The sequence below is a fragment of the Diplotaxodon limnothrissa genome, linkage group LG10 (assembly GCF_057381915.1).
Source record: "Diplotaxodon limnothrissa isolate DT_005_m linkage group LG10, D_limnothrissa_male_GT1.1, whole genome shotgun sequence".
Lineage (NCBI taxonomy): Eukaryota > Metazoa > Chordata > Actinopteri > Cichliformes > Cichlidae > Diplotaxodon > Diplotaxodon limnothrissa.
In genome coordinates this window covers 29,429,518-29,447,865 of record NC_140605.1, presented here as the reverse complement: position 1 = coordinate 29,447,865, position 18,348 = coordinate 29,429,518, and the positions used below count along the sequence as shown (strand labels likewise).

The 18,348-nt window shown below is 40.0% G+C and overlaps 1 protein-coding gene across 2 annotated transcripts; it reads right to left on the bottom strand.

The window, feature by feature from the left end:
* Nucleotides 1-2,212: 2,212 nt before the first annotated feature.
* Nucleotides 2,213-17,558, bottom strand: LOC146624691 (cullin-5). 2 transcript variants are annotated; one of them, XM_085364072.1, is made up of 19 exons: nt 17,530-17,558; nt 14,402-14,511; nt 14,213-14,312; nt 12,100-12,276; nt 11,857-11,998; nt 10,682-10,827; nt 10,373-10,453; nt 9,628-9,766; nt 8,341-8,471; nt 7,039-7,146; nt 6,892-6,956; nt 6,681-6,813; nt 6,251-6,382; nt 5,893-6,016; nt 5,197-5,372; nt 4,595-4,756; nt 4,341-4,459; nt 3,401-3,524; nt 2,213-3,246 (listed from the first exon to the last, which is right to left on the bottom strand). In XM_085364072.1, the coding sequence occupies exons 1-19, from the start codon at nt 17,551-17,553 to the stop codon at nt 3,052-3,054; spliced, it is 2,388 nt and encodes a 795-aa protein (XP_085220198.1). In that variant the 5' UTR covers nt 17,554-17,558; the 3' UTR covers nt 2,213-3,051. The 2 variants fall into 2 exon arrangements, with proteins under 2 accessions (XP_085220198.1, XP_085220199.1); XM_085364073.1 differs by having other exon boundaries at nt 9,673-9,766.
* Between the last annotated feature and the right edge of the window lie 790 nt (nt 17,559-18,348).

Below are 18,348 nucleotides of genomic sequence, written 5' to 3'. Positions count from 1 at the left end.
GTGCGTGTAAAGGAGGGTTTTTTTTTAAGGTGATGGATTTTCATATGCACACTCACTGCTGTGTAGATTCCAGATTTTTTTGCTGAGGCTCTGGCACCATCTGCTGTTCAGTGACCACCTTTATAATGCTGCTGGGAATATCATTTATCTACAGGTGAACAAGCTGCCTTTAACGTGAGCCTCAGATTTAATGATGGGAAGAAAAAAAACAACACAATTTTGTTAAACAAAATCTAATTCTAAGTGCTCAAAATATCTCCATGTTTAATGAAAAGAAAATTTCATGGTCCCCAGAGGATGAGTGCCACTTATTTTAAGAGAACCAAGTGGCCTTTCCTCCAGCATCACTAGTTGGTCAAAGTTTTCACTGATCCAATGAAGTACACTATATGGACAAAAGCACCGGGCCACCCACATAGGAGCTCTCATTGCACCGTTTTTCTGCCGATGTTAATGATAGGAGGGAGTCTGGAGCTCTGCAGACACATTGGCGACTGTTAGGCACTATGCACCTTAGCACTGGTGACTCTGCTCTCCAACTACGTGGCTGGAGACTAGTTGCTGTTGCTTCCACTTTGCAATAAGTCTACTTAAATACTGTAATATCTCAGAGGGAGGACTTGTTGCAATGATTGCATCCTATTACAGCACCACACTCGAATTCTATGAGCTCTTTGGAACAACCTGTTCATTCACAAATGTTTGTAAAGGGAGACTGCATGGCAAGGTGCACCTGCAGCAATTCAAAGAGATAAATACTTTTGTCTAAATAGTGTATGTTAAAATCAGCGTGATGTATAGGCACAAAAACCTGGGACAGCTGTTGTCCCAAGAGAATCTATGCCAGAATTATTGGTGACCTCTGATTGGCCCTGGACTACAAGAGGGTACTTTTACAACACAACTGATATAATTATTACTAAAGTTCATAAAGATGATGTATTTTGGTCGCTTAATAACTTTTCACCTTGCATCAGTATTTATTGTTGGTTTTGGACCACGATCCTGCAAATTAATAATAATAATAATAATAAAAAAAAGAACATTTTAGATGAGCTCGAAGTTGTACTCATTATAGCAGCACTTAGCTGTAACATGTTAGATTTACTCACTATTAAATTAACTACCATACCAGAGTGTTATCCGATAGGTGAACCTTGCGTGTTTATTAACACAAGAAACTGCAACAGCCCTCCTGGCCTATAAATGGAGGCTGAAGGAAGCCTTTCATGATTAATGGTTCAAAATAAGTTTTACTTGGTTCATGCTTGATCCATCCATCAGTTCCACTCTGTCTGACACAGGGGGTAGGTGGGGTTTTTGTGCTCACATCCAGAGCCGTATACCTGAGATGATCATACCATGGGTGTTTCAAGGAGTCTGAATCTTGAGCTTTCAGCTCACAGGGATTACTTGTACATGGCTAAAATTCGAAAAGGAGTACATGTATGACTGAAAACCGGTGGTGACGAGTGAGGAGAGAATCTGACGGAGAAACCGAGGAGCACGGCACGGCGACTGGCTCATCGTCCTTCTTTGTGATGCTTCCAATGAGCACATTTTTAAACAGTGGGCTTCTTGTTTTATTCCAAACTAGCAACTGATCCCAGGAAAGTCTGGGTACCTCTGGGCTAAAGTAAACTTGCTGTAGTGCCAAATTATAAGAGACACTTTGTGTGAAAACAAAACAACTGGCAGTCTATTATAAACCTACACTGCATTCTCCACAGTCTCTTCCTGCTTGGTTACAAGGTGTAGCTTTGGGAAAAATGATTCATTGATAGCCTCTTGACACAGAATGGAGGTTTCTAGCATAACTTCACCTACTTCCTAGGTTCGTTTAGAAGAACCAAGGGTCTGAAGAGGTCGAGGCTCTAGCAACACTTGCAGTATAAACAGCAGCTTTATTACTTGACTAACGCGTTTTGGCTTGTGGTGCTGATCAAGTAATAAAGCTGTTTTTTTTTATCCTAGTTTAGAGTTGCTGGAGCTTCAACCTCTTTAAAGCTTCTATGAACAAAATATTTGAGTGAAGGAAGCGTACGCTGCTCTTAGCTCTGCCTGGAAACAGGCTTGTAAATGACTCCAAATATACCTCAATTGAGGGCAATTAAGAGGATTGTTAGGGCTTCCTTTTAAAAAAAAGAAATCACCTAAACTGTTCATGTGATGAAAGACAAGCCTACATGTTGTTTTATAATAAGGTGCTGTTTATTTCATCATTTCATTATTCACATCTCACAGTACACTTTCTTATAGCTTTGAATTGTAGTTTTTAACCATGTGTAATACTGACCTCAGCCTCCTCTCCCAGGCTTCCTGGCGTCACTCCCACCTCTGTTCCTGGGTACATTTGGTCGCAGGGACTCGGATTCTAACTTTTTACCCAGGGCCAGAGGCTTGAGGGAGTCTGGAGCTGGCTCTAGATTGTTGTCTGGTTCAGTCCTGCAAACTGTGAAGTGCTTATCTTGTTTTGTTTATTTATTCACACAAAGTCCAGATTACGTGTTTGATCACTTTAACTGCAGAGAGCCGCCACCATAAACAGGTTATAGCAGCCTTTGAGGGACGCGGGCGGCGCTTTATTCAACGTTCAGATGATGTGGATTTGGCATGGATTAAAAGTGGACTGCAGGTATTTTGAGTTCCTCGGCCGTTTCCTGTCAGCATGCCTTCAGAAGTGTGCAAGCACTGAGCAGGAGTGTTATAGTGGCTGCCCCGATGATGCACCACTGCATCACAAGCAGACCATTAAAGATTAACAGCCTCATCTGGACGGCAGAGGAACCCCGCCGTAACTAAAAATACTTATGATCACTTGGTGCAGACTCCCACTGCAACTGGTCTTTGTTTTTGTTTTTTTATGTCTGTACAACTTTAAGGCAGGAAGTTGAATTTTTTTAAATAGGAGTCAGTCTTAAAATTCATGCCTCCCTGCACAGGATTTTTTGTTTTTTTAAATAAAGGACGGGGAGCCTGGAAGTATTCTAGTGTCCATCAGGCCTGATCCACTGAAACCAAAGTCAGAACAAGTCGTCCTAATGTGCTCTGCTATGCCATGTAGATGAAGGTGTTTATATCCGTCTCATCCCGCTTTATGTACTTATGGTCTATCAGCCACTCAATCTGCTCCTTGATCATCTTCTTCTGTGGTAAAAACATGTTCTTTAGGATTTCCACCAGCTCCGTCTGCAGCTGAGCGTTGTTGATGCGCTTCCTCATCTTCATTATTTGGATGATGGCCTCCTGGACGTGAGAAAAGGAAAAGAAGAGGGTGGAAAAATAACAAAGCAGGTCAAGAAACTGCACTGTGAGGCTCTTTATTCACAGTAGGTGAAGTTCAAAACAATTGAAGATACACCAGCCTCTCCACCTGCATGCTGCGAGCTCATCTCTGTACCTGTGTTCTTAGTATCCTGAGCTGGACGATGCCCTCGTTCTCCTCCTCTCTCATTCGCTCCGTGGTGAGCTGCAGCCGACCGATCAGGTTGATCTTCCCCCTTTTCTGAACCTTGGAATTTTTTCTGTAAAGTTGAATTTGAAAAATAAATGCCCCGGGTCAGCGTATGGACCTGTGGTCTCAACTAAGATATCTGGTCTGCAGTGTGACCAACTATTAACACCATCATCACTGGTCTGTTCGCACTAACAGCAGTGACGCAGAGAGGCCCGGAAGAAGCTGCTAGTTGTCTAACCCTGCTTACCTAAGCTATTATTTATTTAATAGGTTTTTATTTATAATAATATTATTTGTATTACATTTGCATATATTTTTATATTACTTATTATTACTAGTTTCAAATCACAAAAATGTTATTAGACAAAAACTCTTTTTTCTCATTTATATAATGCATTCTCATTTATCACTGCAACAATTTCTTGCGTTCGTAGAAAAACTTCATAAAAAATTAAGGGAGCCTCAAGATTTTTGCATAGGGCTGCACATTTAAAGCACATCTAAGATCCTGTTCTTAAAAACAAAAGTGTTTTCAAATTAAAAAGAGAATGAAGTGATTTTGAATCTGAAATGTTCCTATTTTTGGAATATGATAATTTCATTCAATAACCTCTCAGCATCTCTAGTGTCCCTCAAGTACATCTGATGCTATAAATGTGGTAAAAGCTGAAACACATGCACAGAGCTAAACTTCCAACCACTCAAAAGTTATGTAATGGATTTTATGAGTCATTTGGAAACAACAGAGTGTGCAAAATTATATTTCTTCCTCACTAAGACCAGACTGTGTATTAAAACTTCACAGAAAGAACTAAAGAGGCAAAGTTGTGAATAAGAAGAAGAAGAAGAAGAAGAGAGGAACAGGGTGAACGTGATCACTTACATGAGAGAAAATTCCTGGTTGACATAGAATAACGTTCCTTCTGCAAAGTCTTTTGGCGAAGACACTGCCGGGTCATAGAGCAACACCTGCCTCTTGAGTTTGGGAAACGCTACCAGAGACTGGGCGAACAGAGAGGTTTAAGGAGGGAAACAGAAAATCTTGTATTAATCAAACAAAAGAACAAACTTGTTTGTCTAAGACGTGGTAGAGACAGTCATCTACAGTTCACAGGCACTTTTGTCCTCGTTGTTTACCCAGAGAGTGCGCCGCAGCTCTGCATCGGGCAGCTCAGTGGCTAATTTGAGGTTTTCAAAGCTGATCCGCTCCCTCGGTCGCTGGTTCCAGGCAAACAGCACCGCCAGCTGGAATGTGGTCACCTCCAGGTCATACTGGCCCACCTCGTTCTTAAACGTTATCTGGAGAAGTACATTTTATTTAGATTACTAAGTTCAAACAATAAAGAAATAATAGATCGCGGGAGGAGTACATGTGCACGGTCGAAACTCTCCTTTGTAAAAAGTTTGAAGGAACTGCCTGGAAAATGTTCAATACAGAATTAATATGCTAATGTGGTCACCTCAGACACACACATGCTTTTCTAACCTTGGGCAAATAATCAGAATGATGCTGGTTTGAAGGGACAGGAGCTGATTAGCTTATTTCAGACAGTGGAGAAGTGGAGAAGCTGCTGAGCTCAGTATTAGATAAAAAAGGATTATTCTAATCTGTGAAATATGCAAAGCTGCACCAGTGAAAGTTTTCGAGTAAACTGCTTTGGCCATTACAGTAACTGGAATGGTGCAATTTCACAGTTAAGTTGCTTTTGTGAGTTCCTGTGCAGACACGTTAGACTCACGATGCCGTTGGACATGAGGTGATGCCAGTGAAGCTTCCTGCCACTGTGGTTCTTCTTATAGAAGTCTTCTACCTCAGGTATCAAATCCTCCAGCTCCGTAGGGAGAGACACAAAAACCTTCTCGCTGCTCCTCGACCACGCTCCAGCATTCAGGATCTTTATGTTGACCGAGTCAGCTGCAAGGGAGCGCACCAACATGTAAACCAACAGTTTACAGTTATAGCACATCCCAGTCAAAAGTACACATTACTGCACCTTGCTGGCTGAAACCAGCTACTAGTTAGCTTAGCATAAAGAAAGTCTTTAGGCTTTTGTGTTATCTAATGTTAAAACAGTATTTGATGTCTGTCTATTTTGAACACTGTGCTCACTGTTCTCGTGGAGGATGTAGATTGCAGTGTATTGAACTGTAAGGGAAATCCCCTTTGGGGTTGTGTCTCCTCCCAGTAATTTACATGTTATGTTACTTTTTTATTCTACCCAGAAGACAAAGTCGTAGGGGTTAGCCGTTTCCCCCATTTCCAGCCTCTATGCTAAGCTAATCTACTGCTCATTAGTCTTTGTGTTTAGATTATACATGAGTGACATCAATCTGCTCATCTCAGTGGAGAAAAGCAAGAAAGTAAAATGTACTTGCTTCCCCAAACTATCAAACTCTGTCATCATTTTATTAAATAAAACATTTTCTGACTTTACCTGGTAAAGCAAGCTTGTTATGTTTATGCATTTCTTTGAAGGACTGGTTGAGGTCCTCCGACACCTTGATGTCTTGAAACATCCTCGCTAGCTTGTTGACATAGTCAGCTGGCATTCCTACTTCCTGTTTGGACAAATGACATCACAGTAAAGATTAATCAATTAATCGTGTTACTAATTGTGTCTGTGTTAATTTGCGAGCAGTTTCTCATTATGATGTTCTGTCGGTGATACTTGTGATGATAAATGAAAAGGAGACAGCCCCAGATGTCTCACTGATGAAAACATTTAGTAAACAGAGTAAGGTGAGCTTCATAGAAGGAAAAATAGAAAGTAAATGTTCCCCGTTAGCTCCTACCCTGAGCCACTCCACCATGTTCTCCTCTATCTCGCTGTCGGCTGAGATGTCCAGGATGAGCCGACGGGTCAGGTGGGCTTTGTGGTAGCGCATGAAAACATCTTTGTTCTGGACATACTTCAGGACTAAAAGCTGCAGGAAAACCGATAAATAAATTTAAATAAACACCGGTTGGAAAGGACTCAGCAGCGACTTTCGGTGTTTGTTGCAGTTTCTTGAGAATTCAAACACGTAAGAATATTTTTCTGAGTTGGCACAAATTTGTTGAGGTTATTGCTCTTTACTTCTTAACGTTCCAATAAAGTCAGAGCTTGCCTGTTTCATGTTCTTCCTGCATGTTCTCTCAAGACTTCCAGAGCAATAACTAACAGTAGATCAATGTCAGATGCAGGAACGCCATTTTAAAAACTTACAAGAACACTAAACTTACCACTTCCTTGAGCTTGGCCTCGATCTCTTCAGAGGTGAGCTTCTTGCTGAGTGGAGTCTTCCTCAGGAGCATGTCACAGTAGTTGGCTAGCAGCTCTGGACACTTGGACTCAGGCTGAGTTTTCAACCCTACCCTGTAAACGCAGGTGAGGAGAGACGAGTGTAATCAAGCTGTCATTCGGAGCTGAAGTTCATGCAGGCAGCTCTCTTACCCTTTCTGTTTCATGGGAAGCTCTAATTTAAATATCGTGGCATCATTCACAACCGCTTTATAGGCCTGCAAAGAGGATTGAAAAAAAGTTCTGAGGATATTCTAAGACAGGCACCCTACAGTTACAATGGAACAAAGTGTGACTCACTTTGTCTCTAGCAGTCAGGAAGCGTGGATCATCCTGAAAGGCCTCTTTCACCAGTCGACTGAAGCGGTTAAACAGGGTGAGCAGCTGCTCCACGTATTTCTCTGAGTCCTGCAACAAAGACCCGATGGTGCAACCACTCACTGAGATCAGGATAAAAGTTCAGATTTACATTAACCAAGCTCAAGGTCCACAAACTTACAGTACGTTGAAATTTTATCTACAGGCCTTAAATTTTATAATTTAAGCATTAAAAATCTAAACCGTTAAAAAAGGGACCATAAGGACCACAAGGACAACCTGTAATACCAGTTACAAACAGGTACAAATGCACTATTCTTAAAATTAAAAACATTTATAAAAGCCCCCCCATCTGGTTCATTTTCACACTGCACAAATTATGTAGAAAGCAATAAACTTACTCCCTGACAACACCCTTATAGTGTTTCTTAAAAGAGAAGGGACATACACTTTGAGGCCAGTGGTACCCCTCAGCCTTCGAGATTTTTTTCTTTCAAAATTCCAGGTGAATATTGCATCCACAAGATTTTTAGAAACTTTACCTCTGGACTTGAGGTCAAGTTCAAACTCGTCTGAAGTTTTTAGTAGATACACCTATGGTATCAGTTTTAAATTCCTACATCGCTTCAGTCTCGAGTTATCGCATTCACAAACTTCGGTGTCCATGGTGCCCACTTGGCCTCCTGGCAGGGTGACAACAATACCCTCCGATGGGGTATCTAAGGAGTCCAAGGATTTGTGTAGATTTGGTGTACCACATCTAAATTTCTAAATTAATTTATTAGCATAAAAAGGACTGAGTGTGAGACGAGAATTTTTCAGCTTAAACAGAAGTGTGGAGGTGTAAAGTGAGGAAAATGTTTTGCAATATTAAAAAAAAAACAACCAAAAAATAAAAATCTAACATGTTCTCTGTTAGCGCTGCGACAGACTGGCAACCTGTCCAGGGTGTACCCTGCCTCTCGCCCTATGGTAGCTGGGATAGGCTGCCCCCCCAGCAACCCTGACAAGGATAAGCGGAAGAAAATTGATGGATGGATGTTTAGTCTTCATGCATAAGATTAACTCATCTGCTGCACACCCATTTCTTTTCCCAACCCCAACGATCTCTCTCTGGATCATTATCAAGCTGGCGTTTTGATTAATAAGAATGACGGCATCTCAGCATTTACTGCTGTCATTGAAACGCATCTCGATGTTAATACAAACTGTAATAACCTGCAGTCTATTCTGGCTAACCTCCCACCATCACCAGTGTGGCATGTTTGTCTGTGCGACACTCACAGAGGTGATCGTCTCCGCCGACGCTACCATATCGGCCAGCCCAGCACTCATGATGTGCTCCTCCAGGTCCTTCAGCATGGGCTCGATGCCGTTGGGCACTTTGTCCATGAGAGAAAACATCAGGTGCAACTCTGTGGTGAAAGCAAAGGCATCATCCTTGCTTTTTAGAAAGACTATGACTCAGAGTTATGGAGCAGTCAACAGCAAGGAGGTGGGCAGACCCTAAAACAGATGATATACTGCAAGAAATAACTCTGTGATGCCCCAGTCTTTACCAGAATCAATACAACTTGAAAAATTAAGACTGAACTAAATCCCTAAATGTGCATTTCTGTACTAGTGACATGTCTCTAATGTTCATTTTGTAGCTACATTATAACACGAGCAGAAGACGAGCTACTTTAAAATCCATTATTGTGGAAGGCCTTTGTCAATTTCATGAATTAAACCACACACACACACAGATGCATTAATAATACGGATGGGTGGTTAATGCAGCCCAGAAACTTGACAGAGGTCTTAATCACGAAACAATTCTCCAATACAAACTTTTATGTATTCTTAATATTTTCCATATTGGACATTTACATTGAAATCGTGCAAAATGTCTGGAAGAAAAATGCTACATAATCTCTGGGTAGGTTTAATGCACCAGGATGTGTTCATCTACAGTGAACAGCAATGTGAGCAAAAGAAAAGAACAAGATGTGATACCAGCAGCTAAAATATCAAATTGAAAACTAAATGCATCTGTGGCAACGAGCACAGACTACCTTTAATGTATAAAATTATTATTGTGATATAAAACCTCATGAATAAGTCTCAAAGCTCGGGCACAGATACAAGACTTGAAAGCCTTTTATTATTAAAAAACAAACAAACAACAAATTCATGTCTGAGTAACGAGTTTCAAATCCTTATTTTTGTTTTACTTTAACCTGAACAACTTCTGCACTTCCTGCACTCAGTCTGTGTGTTTTCAAACCAGCGCGAGAATCAGTTATGATCCACTGAATACCTGTTTTTATTAACGTTATGAAATTTAGTGTATACTATTTAACCAGTCCCCCCCCCTCCCCCAAGTAAAAGCTTTGGATCCCACAGGACACTCAGTTAGAACATCGAGTGCTGTGACAGACGGATCTATCGTGACGACCTTCCACCTCACACGTCGCCTTCTGTGTAAACCTCCGACTTCGTTTTAGATTAACGAGGCTGGTCATACTATCACACAGGGATGTTGTACAGATGCAGAGAGATTTGTTCAGGCTATTTTCTAGTGCAAACCTGAGCTGGCTGAGCCTTTGGTGGGAACAGTCCTGCCGTACTCACTCTCTGTCTCATTTCGTTTGATCATGCCCGGACATTCGGCTAAGATGGTCTCCTTGAACGATGTTACTAGCGCATTGACGCAACACTCCATTAACTGCAAAGATAAGCAGAGGCAAAAACACTCAGAGACAACACACGTGCAGATATCAGAAATCAGCATTTTTGGGACGATCCTTCAGCACTGTCTTTCCAAGAGTAAGAGGAGAAGACCAAACTTGGAATAAGCCCATCAAGGAATAATAATAAGAGGAAACGTGAAATAGGCTTTGCGTGAAATAACCCAAAGATTAAAGTAAAAGGAAATATGTGAAAGGAACGCCTGGCCACATCTGTATTATTCACTATACTACAAACAGCAGTTTGTAAAAACAGTAAAAACTGCAGTTCAAGGGAACTTGAACTGCTACATACTCTAAATATTTATTTGCAATCTTTTAATCACACAAAGTAAACAAGGATATTTTAAAAATATGCTTTTTGTCTTTGATTTCTGGGTGAAAATCGTGAAATATGGCAAAAACTGGCACAATATTTTTTTTTTTTTTTTTTTTTTTTTTGGAAGTGGCACAATATTTTTTACTGTAACTTGAAAAAGAAGAAAAAGCTTAAAAATTAAATAGAATATAAACATTTAGAGACCACAGAAATTGATGTTTATGTTTACACAATTTCAAACTAAAACAATGGAGCTTATACTAACTGCTTGTACAGAGTTGCAGTCACGTCTCGTCTCTAGGTAACGCAGGGCACGTTTCTCCTCTTCCCTCAGCTTCGAATCAGCCTGATGAAAATAAAACATATATATGCAATATTTATGCATGTTAGAAAAAGCTAAAAGCAAACATATAAAGATGAAAAGCCTGTAAGTTTTAAATGTTTATAGTTGGTATTTCACAAATATGGGATAAATAAAGGTAGTTATACCAGCAAGTAAACAGTGAGCAGCAGTTCCATTAAAATAAACAGAGAAACTGGGAAATCTGTTTTCTGGCCCAGGAGTGTTACTCACATATTTCATGTAGTTTTGGACGCCGTTCTGCTGGAGGTAGGCCGGTGCTTGTGTTCTGTAAAACCTCTCAGTAGAATCCATATACGCTTTTTCAAAGTTATCCCTGTAGATCTGCAGCTTGTCGTCGGGGTTGGAGCACAGGTTTACTGCTCAGGACAATAAAAATCATCACACAGTGAGATACAATACAATTTTTTGAGCTTGAGTGACTCAAATGTTAGTGTTAAGTGGTTAAAAAAAAGTAGTACAAAGGCTAGACATAGCAAGACTGTTGATTTGCATATCTGTGGTTTTTCATATTTTTCTCTTCCTGGTCCTGTGTTTTTTTAACAGATGGTGATGAATTACATTTTCTACTGCGCTCCATTTTCAGGGCTCGCAAAATTGCTAGCCCGATGGGCAGGGCTGAGATAGATTTTGGTCGCCCGACCAGAGATATCGCTAGCCCCGGGACGTAGGGCTAGTACTCAGAAATCCTTAAGTACTTCTGAAAAGTTTTTGTGTTTTTCTGGAAAGGCAGCTAATTTTGTGTTACTTTTCAAGTGTTTTCATCATTTCAAATGTTAATAACTAAAGACAGTATTTTGGATTTTGTCTCACTTGGCCTCTTGGCCGGAGTTTATTCAATAAAGAAAGAAAGAAAGAAACTGAAAACTGAGTTTTCGAAAATCTCCACCCCGGCAGGAGTTTTAAAAAAATCTGTTTTCAGTGAGCAAAAACATTGTTTACGTCTGGACGAAAGGCCCAAAGGCCCAAACGCATAGAAAAAGCTGCGTTTTCAAAAATACCCGAGTAGGTGTGGACATCGCCGTAAAGAGTTAGTATGTTTGGTGCATTCAGATCATTGTTCTGATTGCAAAAGCGAAGAAATACGAAGAAATGAGGGGTGACTCAAGACTTTAGTATGTATAACACAAAGAGTATTTCCGGTAGTCCAAAAGGTGTGAAGCAGACCATCTCCAGTTGTTGTGCATTCATAAACAATGTCTGTCATGTAGAACAGGAGGCCTCAGCCTCAATACCAAGCTGCTGAAACCAAAAGCTACTACGCTGTCATTCACGAGCAGTCATATTTTCTACCCTTTCTGATCTATGACTGGACAAACAGAACCTTCAGACGTCGCCTGCAGGATCCAAACAAAGGCTTGAAACAGGTGTGTCTCAGTTTTTCTCACCGTATGACTCCCGCACTCCGATGACCAGCTGTGAGTCAAAGGCCTCCCCCAGCCTCTCGGCGTGGACGAGCTTCATGGCACTGTCTTGTAGCCTGTTTTTAATGTTGGAGAAAATGGACTCGTTCCATGTGTCAAGCATGAGCTGCAGTGAGCATAGAGAAAAAGTGTTAAACACAAACATGCACACTGACGAATGTTTCTTTGGATCACAGTAAAAAGACAGAAACAAACAAACCCACTCACCTTGCGGACGATGCTGTCCTCCATGTTGGACTTCTTGTTGCTTCCTTGCTTACCCATCAAAGTGATCTCCAGCTGGCAGAAAGGTTTGGGCAGAATGTCACACTGTGTGAAGAACTTCCTCCACTCCACAATGTACGCCTTCAGCAACGCCGTGTCATCTTGGTGACTAAGCACCCGCTAAGAAAAGGAGAGAGACACAAGTTAGGGTCAGTTTGCACCTGCAGAAATAAATTGGTAGCCGATATTTAAAATTAAGATACACCTTAAAGAATCAGCACGAACACTGATGAGAAATTTAAACTGATGTCAGAACAGAAAGTATTTTTTAAATGTCTGGAGGAAAAAAAACATAGCCTGTATCTATCATTCAAACAGACACAGATAATTTGAAATCTCTGTCATAACATTCATCCAACAATTAATGGAGCAGTTCCCAAAAACGGTCAGCTAACAGGTAAAAAAAAGGAGAACTTACACAAAACTTTGGGGAACAAGTTGATAAATCTCAGTTTGAAATTGAGACTAGGCTAGATTTTACTAAAGTTCTGTAATACTTATATCTTTTAAATATTTTTATTACAAATGCCACTCCATATTAGAGACAAAAAAATCTGTTAAAGGGAAACCTACTCTTTAAACGCTGGATGGAGGAACTCATTTCAGCGTGACTTTAAAGCTCTGAGTACTAGAGAGCAGAATGCCGTCCGGCCTGACCGGGTCATCTGTCAGGGGAAGTTGGCTAATGTTGGACGATGATGCTGCCAATTAAGCATAAAGGGGACTCTCAAAACCCAAATGTCCCTTCTGAGAGAAGAAAGGAGCAGTTGATCTTCAGAGGACTGTGTGAAAGTGTCAGCTAAGGCAGTGGGACCAGGTTTTTCTGCTACTGTAAAGTAGAAGCAACCTCACAAATAACTGAAAGTCTATGTGTGCTGCAAAAATGATCAAAAGAGGAACTCATGACATGAATCTATTTTGTTCATTGAAACAGGGGCTGTACAACAAAGAAAGCTTAAATTATAAAATATATTTTTTTCCATATCTAGCTTCATTTATTCCAACAACAGCAATCAGACTAGCTACAAGCAGACGGACGTGAAAGATGCAACAGTGGCAGCATGTCAACAATCACAACCATGGACAGGTGTAGTGGCCGCAGAGTCACAGTCACACAAAACAGTGGTCTGAGATGAGAGGTTTGCAATGGTTGCTTTGAAGAAAGGATCATTTGCTGTCAGTTGTCTTCTTCAAAGCATCTTAGGTGTGTCACAACGGAGTTAAAACACCAATAAGATGCAGTCGGTCTGCTACTCATCTGTGACTGAATGAGGTTACGTTTGCAATTATATGCAATCTGTCTACGAAGATAAAGTGATTAACTGTAACAAATTGACAAAAAGTGCAAATTTGTTGCTGTCTGCATCCACAGAAATTCATGTCAACTACTTACATTCAGTGTCCAGCCAGAACCCCGTAGATACAAATCAAAAATTGCTCAACAAATAATGAAGCAGTTTCTACAATACGGCAATTTATTGTGAAACTATAATGTTGCTTTTATACAGGAATATACCCAGAATACAACAAGCTGAGTGGAGTCCACGACTGCAAAGAGACCTGTTGCAGACTCAGATTGATGGTAATGTGAAGGCATCTGTCTGCATTTACAAATTAGACAGCAAACCTTTCCCAATCTGTGTGAGAGTGACTGCAGTCAATATAAGTCAAACTGTGACTGTTTAAAGACATGTTGCCTCCCCTAGGCAACCTGTGCAATCACCTTGCGATCAAAAGTAATTGTCTGGGATCGAGGATATTTGCTCGTTCAACCTCTGTCTAGAAAAGTTCAGTGTAATCACTAGGAAACTGCCCATTCTTCCTAGTCACATAGCCACAGTAAAGGAAGATAAAACTACAATATTAGAAAAATGCAAAGATGTTAAACAGGAAGGCTTTCTCATCTACTCAGATAGATACAAAAACATTTACAAAACGCTAAAATAAGTCACAAAATATACTTGAGTGTTGGGTAAGATGCTTGTATATGCTGTCCAAGCAACATGTATGTGTAGGAAACACTGAACTTAAATGAACTGGAAGACAAAAAGCTTACTGCTTGTGCTTGTTTGATGAAATCTAATATGTCCTCTTTGAGGGCCTGGTGGATCTTAGCTGGACCTTTGTCGTCCCACAGGCACACAGCATGGACATCTCTGTAGAAGCAAAAAAAGGAGTCACATCATCACATCTAAAAACCAAAGCCTAAGGTGAAAGCGCAGAGGTAGAGTCACCGAAAACTTACGAGAACAGGTCAAACCACTGTTGTTTGGTGACGGACTCTTGCCGCAGGAGCTTCAGTACTATGGGGCGCATCAGGTCCCATTTATCTTCAAACTGAAGGGAGCCTTTGTTCTGGAAACAAGCAGGAGAGGAGAAGAGTCAAATTATATGACTCACTAAAACAAAACTTTAGGGTGAGCTACAACTCAACATTAATCTGCTTTCAAACACCTGGCAATTTAAGATTATTTATATGTATATATAAGTTTCACTTTCTCAGCTTTCTGTTTTTCTCTGTGAAACTTTCTCAGCTTTCTGTTTTTCTCTGTACAATGACAAAATTTTGAGATGGAGGTTTCTTTTTGACAACACAGATGAAAGGGAATGGGAGGCAGTGAGAGGAGAAGCAGAAATGCAGAATCTTCCCCACAGAGAACAATCACTTGTGATGACTTATCAAAATGGACAAAGCTGCCCCTCCTCAGCCACAGACTAAAACATGACTTCACGGGCCGACCATAAAGCCTGATTTAGGAATTGCAAAACACCATCACCATTCCTGGAAAACTGCTCTGACCTCAGTGTCCTGACAATACGTTTTCAGTGACAGAGTCTTTGTCTTTCCCTGGTAAGCAGAAAAAGCCTTAATATAGATGATCCAACAACAGGAAGTCTGAACCTTGTACTTCTGTACCACATATAAAATCTGCAAGTAGGCTAAATCTGCATATCAGATCCTCCCTGTTTCTTAACAACAAAACTGTGAAGTCTGTTAACTTACACACTCTGACTTAAATCGGCTTTATTCTTATATTGCTTTTCAGTTTTACTGACTTTCATTCAGTGCTCTTCCCCTCTCTTCTGATTGGTCAGATGCTGCCAACTTCACCTCATAACTAGAGTGATAAACTCTGTACTTATCGAGTTGTGAAGCAGATTTGTGTGACCACTCAGCCTGATTGATGATGTTAGGTGAAGTGAAGCCAGATAAGGAAAGATATCTCAGATGTGTTGAACTTGTTTTGCAGTGGAAACCCCAGGAAGCTTAAAGGACTGGATGCTTGTTCAATTCACAGTGTTAAGATTTGTACAAAAAGTCAAAATAAAAGCATTTGGATTTTAATTTAATCTCAGCTGTTTTTCCATTTTGATGGGTCATATAGTGACTCATTCAAGACACGCTGCGGTGCTGATGGACTTTCGATATGTCTGATATTATTAATGCCAGTGCTGATATTGATTCAGTCTGCAGTGTGTTAGCTTTTTTGTTTCTTTTTTGTTATATATCATTAAAAAAAAAAATACATAAAAAAAGACAAGTTTTTAGAGTGGTAATTATTGCACAATGACTTGATAATAGTGCAAATGAAATAGACTAAGGTTAGACTACCAAAACTACCATCTAGTTGCACAGTTTAATTTGTGGCTATATAACATTTTATTACTTGTTGATTACCTTGTGCGGGTTCTCTGCATCAAACTAGTTTAAATACCTTTATGATTTTAGTGTAGTTGGTCACAAATCCTGGGATCATAACAACCCTAATATTTAAAATAATGCGGCTGATCAACTATGCTTGTGTTTTACTGTTTTTTTTTTAACCTCTTGTGCCAAGGAAACCAAGAAAAATAACTGATGTGACAAGAAATAAATATCTGCCTCTGACATTAGCAGACATCAATCACCAGTATATCACGGTTTCTCTGGCAATCATCAAAAGAGTTTTGGCCTTCCCTACAGCTGGACCAACCACCGTAGGTACATACAGGCTATTCCAGTTTCTTACTTTTTTGCACATTTGTCACACTTCAATGTTTCAAATTATCAAACACATTTTAATATTAGAGAAAGATATTTGATATAAGATCAAAACCTACCTGGCCCTATATGAAACAGTAACTGCCTCTTAAAGCTAATAACTGGTTGTTCCATGCTTGGCAGCAAAAACTGTAATCAAGCATTTGTGATACCTGGCAATGAGTCTTTCACATTACTGTGGAGGAATTCCTCCCACACTTCTTTGAACAATTTTCTGATTTTCTGGTAGAGAGCAGGATTCATGGTTCTACCTGTACAACTTCCTGAAGCAGCAAAGCAGCCCCAGACCATCAGGCTGACATCACCATGTTTGACAAATACTTTATCACACAACTGTATGTGGCCTATTTCTTGCTTTTAATTTGATTAATATGCACAAACACAGGTTGATCTCAAAATAGTCTGCATAGCTTTTTTCACCCTCTGGTGTCCCATTTCTCCTTTTACCTTTCACATTTTGTATTTGGATGACCTTTTGTTGGCAATAAAATAAGAGGAAAACAACGAATTTTCTTACTTTTTACTAGATCATTTCATAAATGCAAGAAAACATGGCACTATGGTAAAGAAGTAAAAAGCTAAAGGACCAGATAATCATAAACAGCTCACTGCAGAGTGGTCACATGTAGCAGATTTAATTATTTACACCTATCATTAACCTTGCGTGTGAAGGCCTTCATAATAAAGATCCACACAGATTCTGTTTTGGTCAAAGAATGTTCATCTGACAGTAACTGTTGAGAATCACTGAGTTATTTCCCTACTGAATAGACAGTTGTTGCATAGACTGCTGCTGTCACTTAACTATACCTAGCCTTCAGCTCTAGCCTGTGTCTGCTCACATCCATAGGTGTCTGACAAGCGAAGCTTTGTTAGCGAAACAGCAGCTGAAGATTACAGGAGCCACCAGAGCAAACAGCAGCTCCAGGCAGCCTTTAGCTTGGCTGCAGATTCCTGAGCCACTGACAGGTAGAGGATATGAGACCTGCACCCAGCGCGCACACACACACAGACTGTGGTTGTATTTTAACGCAGGTTCATTAGAGAATACATCCCTGTGACTCTGCAGCTCCCCCGTATCTGCCGTTTCCCTTCACATTTAGCAGTGTTGTAGCTTTTCTGTGTAGCCAGCTAAATCACTGATAAGTGGCTAATGTTAGCCAGATGCAACTTAACTGCTCCACGCTGAAGTAAACACCGACGGGACGGCCGTAAACGGGTGCAGCGTGCTGTTCGTTAACACCGGAGCTAAACGCCCACAGCACACTGCACACATGACAAGCAATTCCACGGACGCTGAGTACAAATAATTGAATCGAAGTGGATCCTACCTTTAGCAAATTAGACGTCGCCATGTTCCCTCAACTTATCCTCTCGTAAAATCTCGCGCGAACAACAAGACCTACGAAGATTAACCTTATCGAAATATCGCTGTTGTTAGGGAAGCTTTTGTTTTTTAAATAGAAATGTTTTAAGGACAAAAGTATCATTTTAACCACTTTCTTTTACATATAGATGTACTTTATTAATATGTATTAATAAAGTAAAATTATTTTTGTTTATTAATATTTACGTGCATTTATTTACGTTTTTTGTTGTTCCTTAAAGCTCAGCCTATGTCAGAATGTCTTTTTGTGGTGCTCATTTTACGTTTGTTGTATAATTTATTCTCACCTTCATTAATAACAGTATTTAACAACGCTCTGTAGTGGAACGTTTATAGTATCACATAAAAGGTTTATTTTTAGTTACAGTTAGTTTATAATGTAGCCATTAAGAAGTATTACTTGTTAAAGTATATGTTATGGTTTTCATGTTTCCTGCACTCTCCTTCTCCTAAAACTTTTTTGTTTATTTTTATGTTTTTGATTTGTGTGTGTGTGTGTGTGTGTGTGTGTGTGTGTGTGTGTGTGTGTGTGTGTGTTTCTTCTTCTTACAGCAACATTAGTGTAGTAAGTGTAACGGAGGCTTTGATTTTATTGTCATTCGTAAATTGTTGGGAATTAATCCACAGTGGAAGTCTCATTTTAACAATCAATTTTTGGAGTGTTATTGTGTGTTCCCAAATTTGTAAGGTCACATCGAACGAAAAAAGGCACTATGAGATTTAATCATAGTTTGTACCTGACCAAAATATTTGAATTATTTTA

What these genes read in the sequence shown, in the direction of transcription:
- LOC146624691 (XM_085364072.1), bottom strand. Translation starts at nt 17,553, where the DNA reads ATGGCGACGTCTAATTTGCTAAAG. An exon ending in TCCTGACTGCTAGAGACAAA is followed by an intron (nt 6,957 to 7,038) that starts GTGAGTCACACT and finishes TCCTCTTTGCAG; the next exon opens with GCCTATAAAGCGGTTGTGAA. An exon ending in AGCTGCGGCGCACTCTCTGG is followed by an intron (nt 4,460 to 4,594) that starts GTAAACAACGAG and finishes CTGTTCGCCCAG; the next exon opens with TCTCTGGTAGCGTTTCCCAA.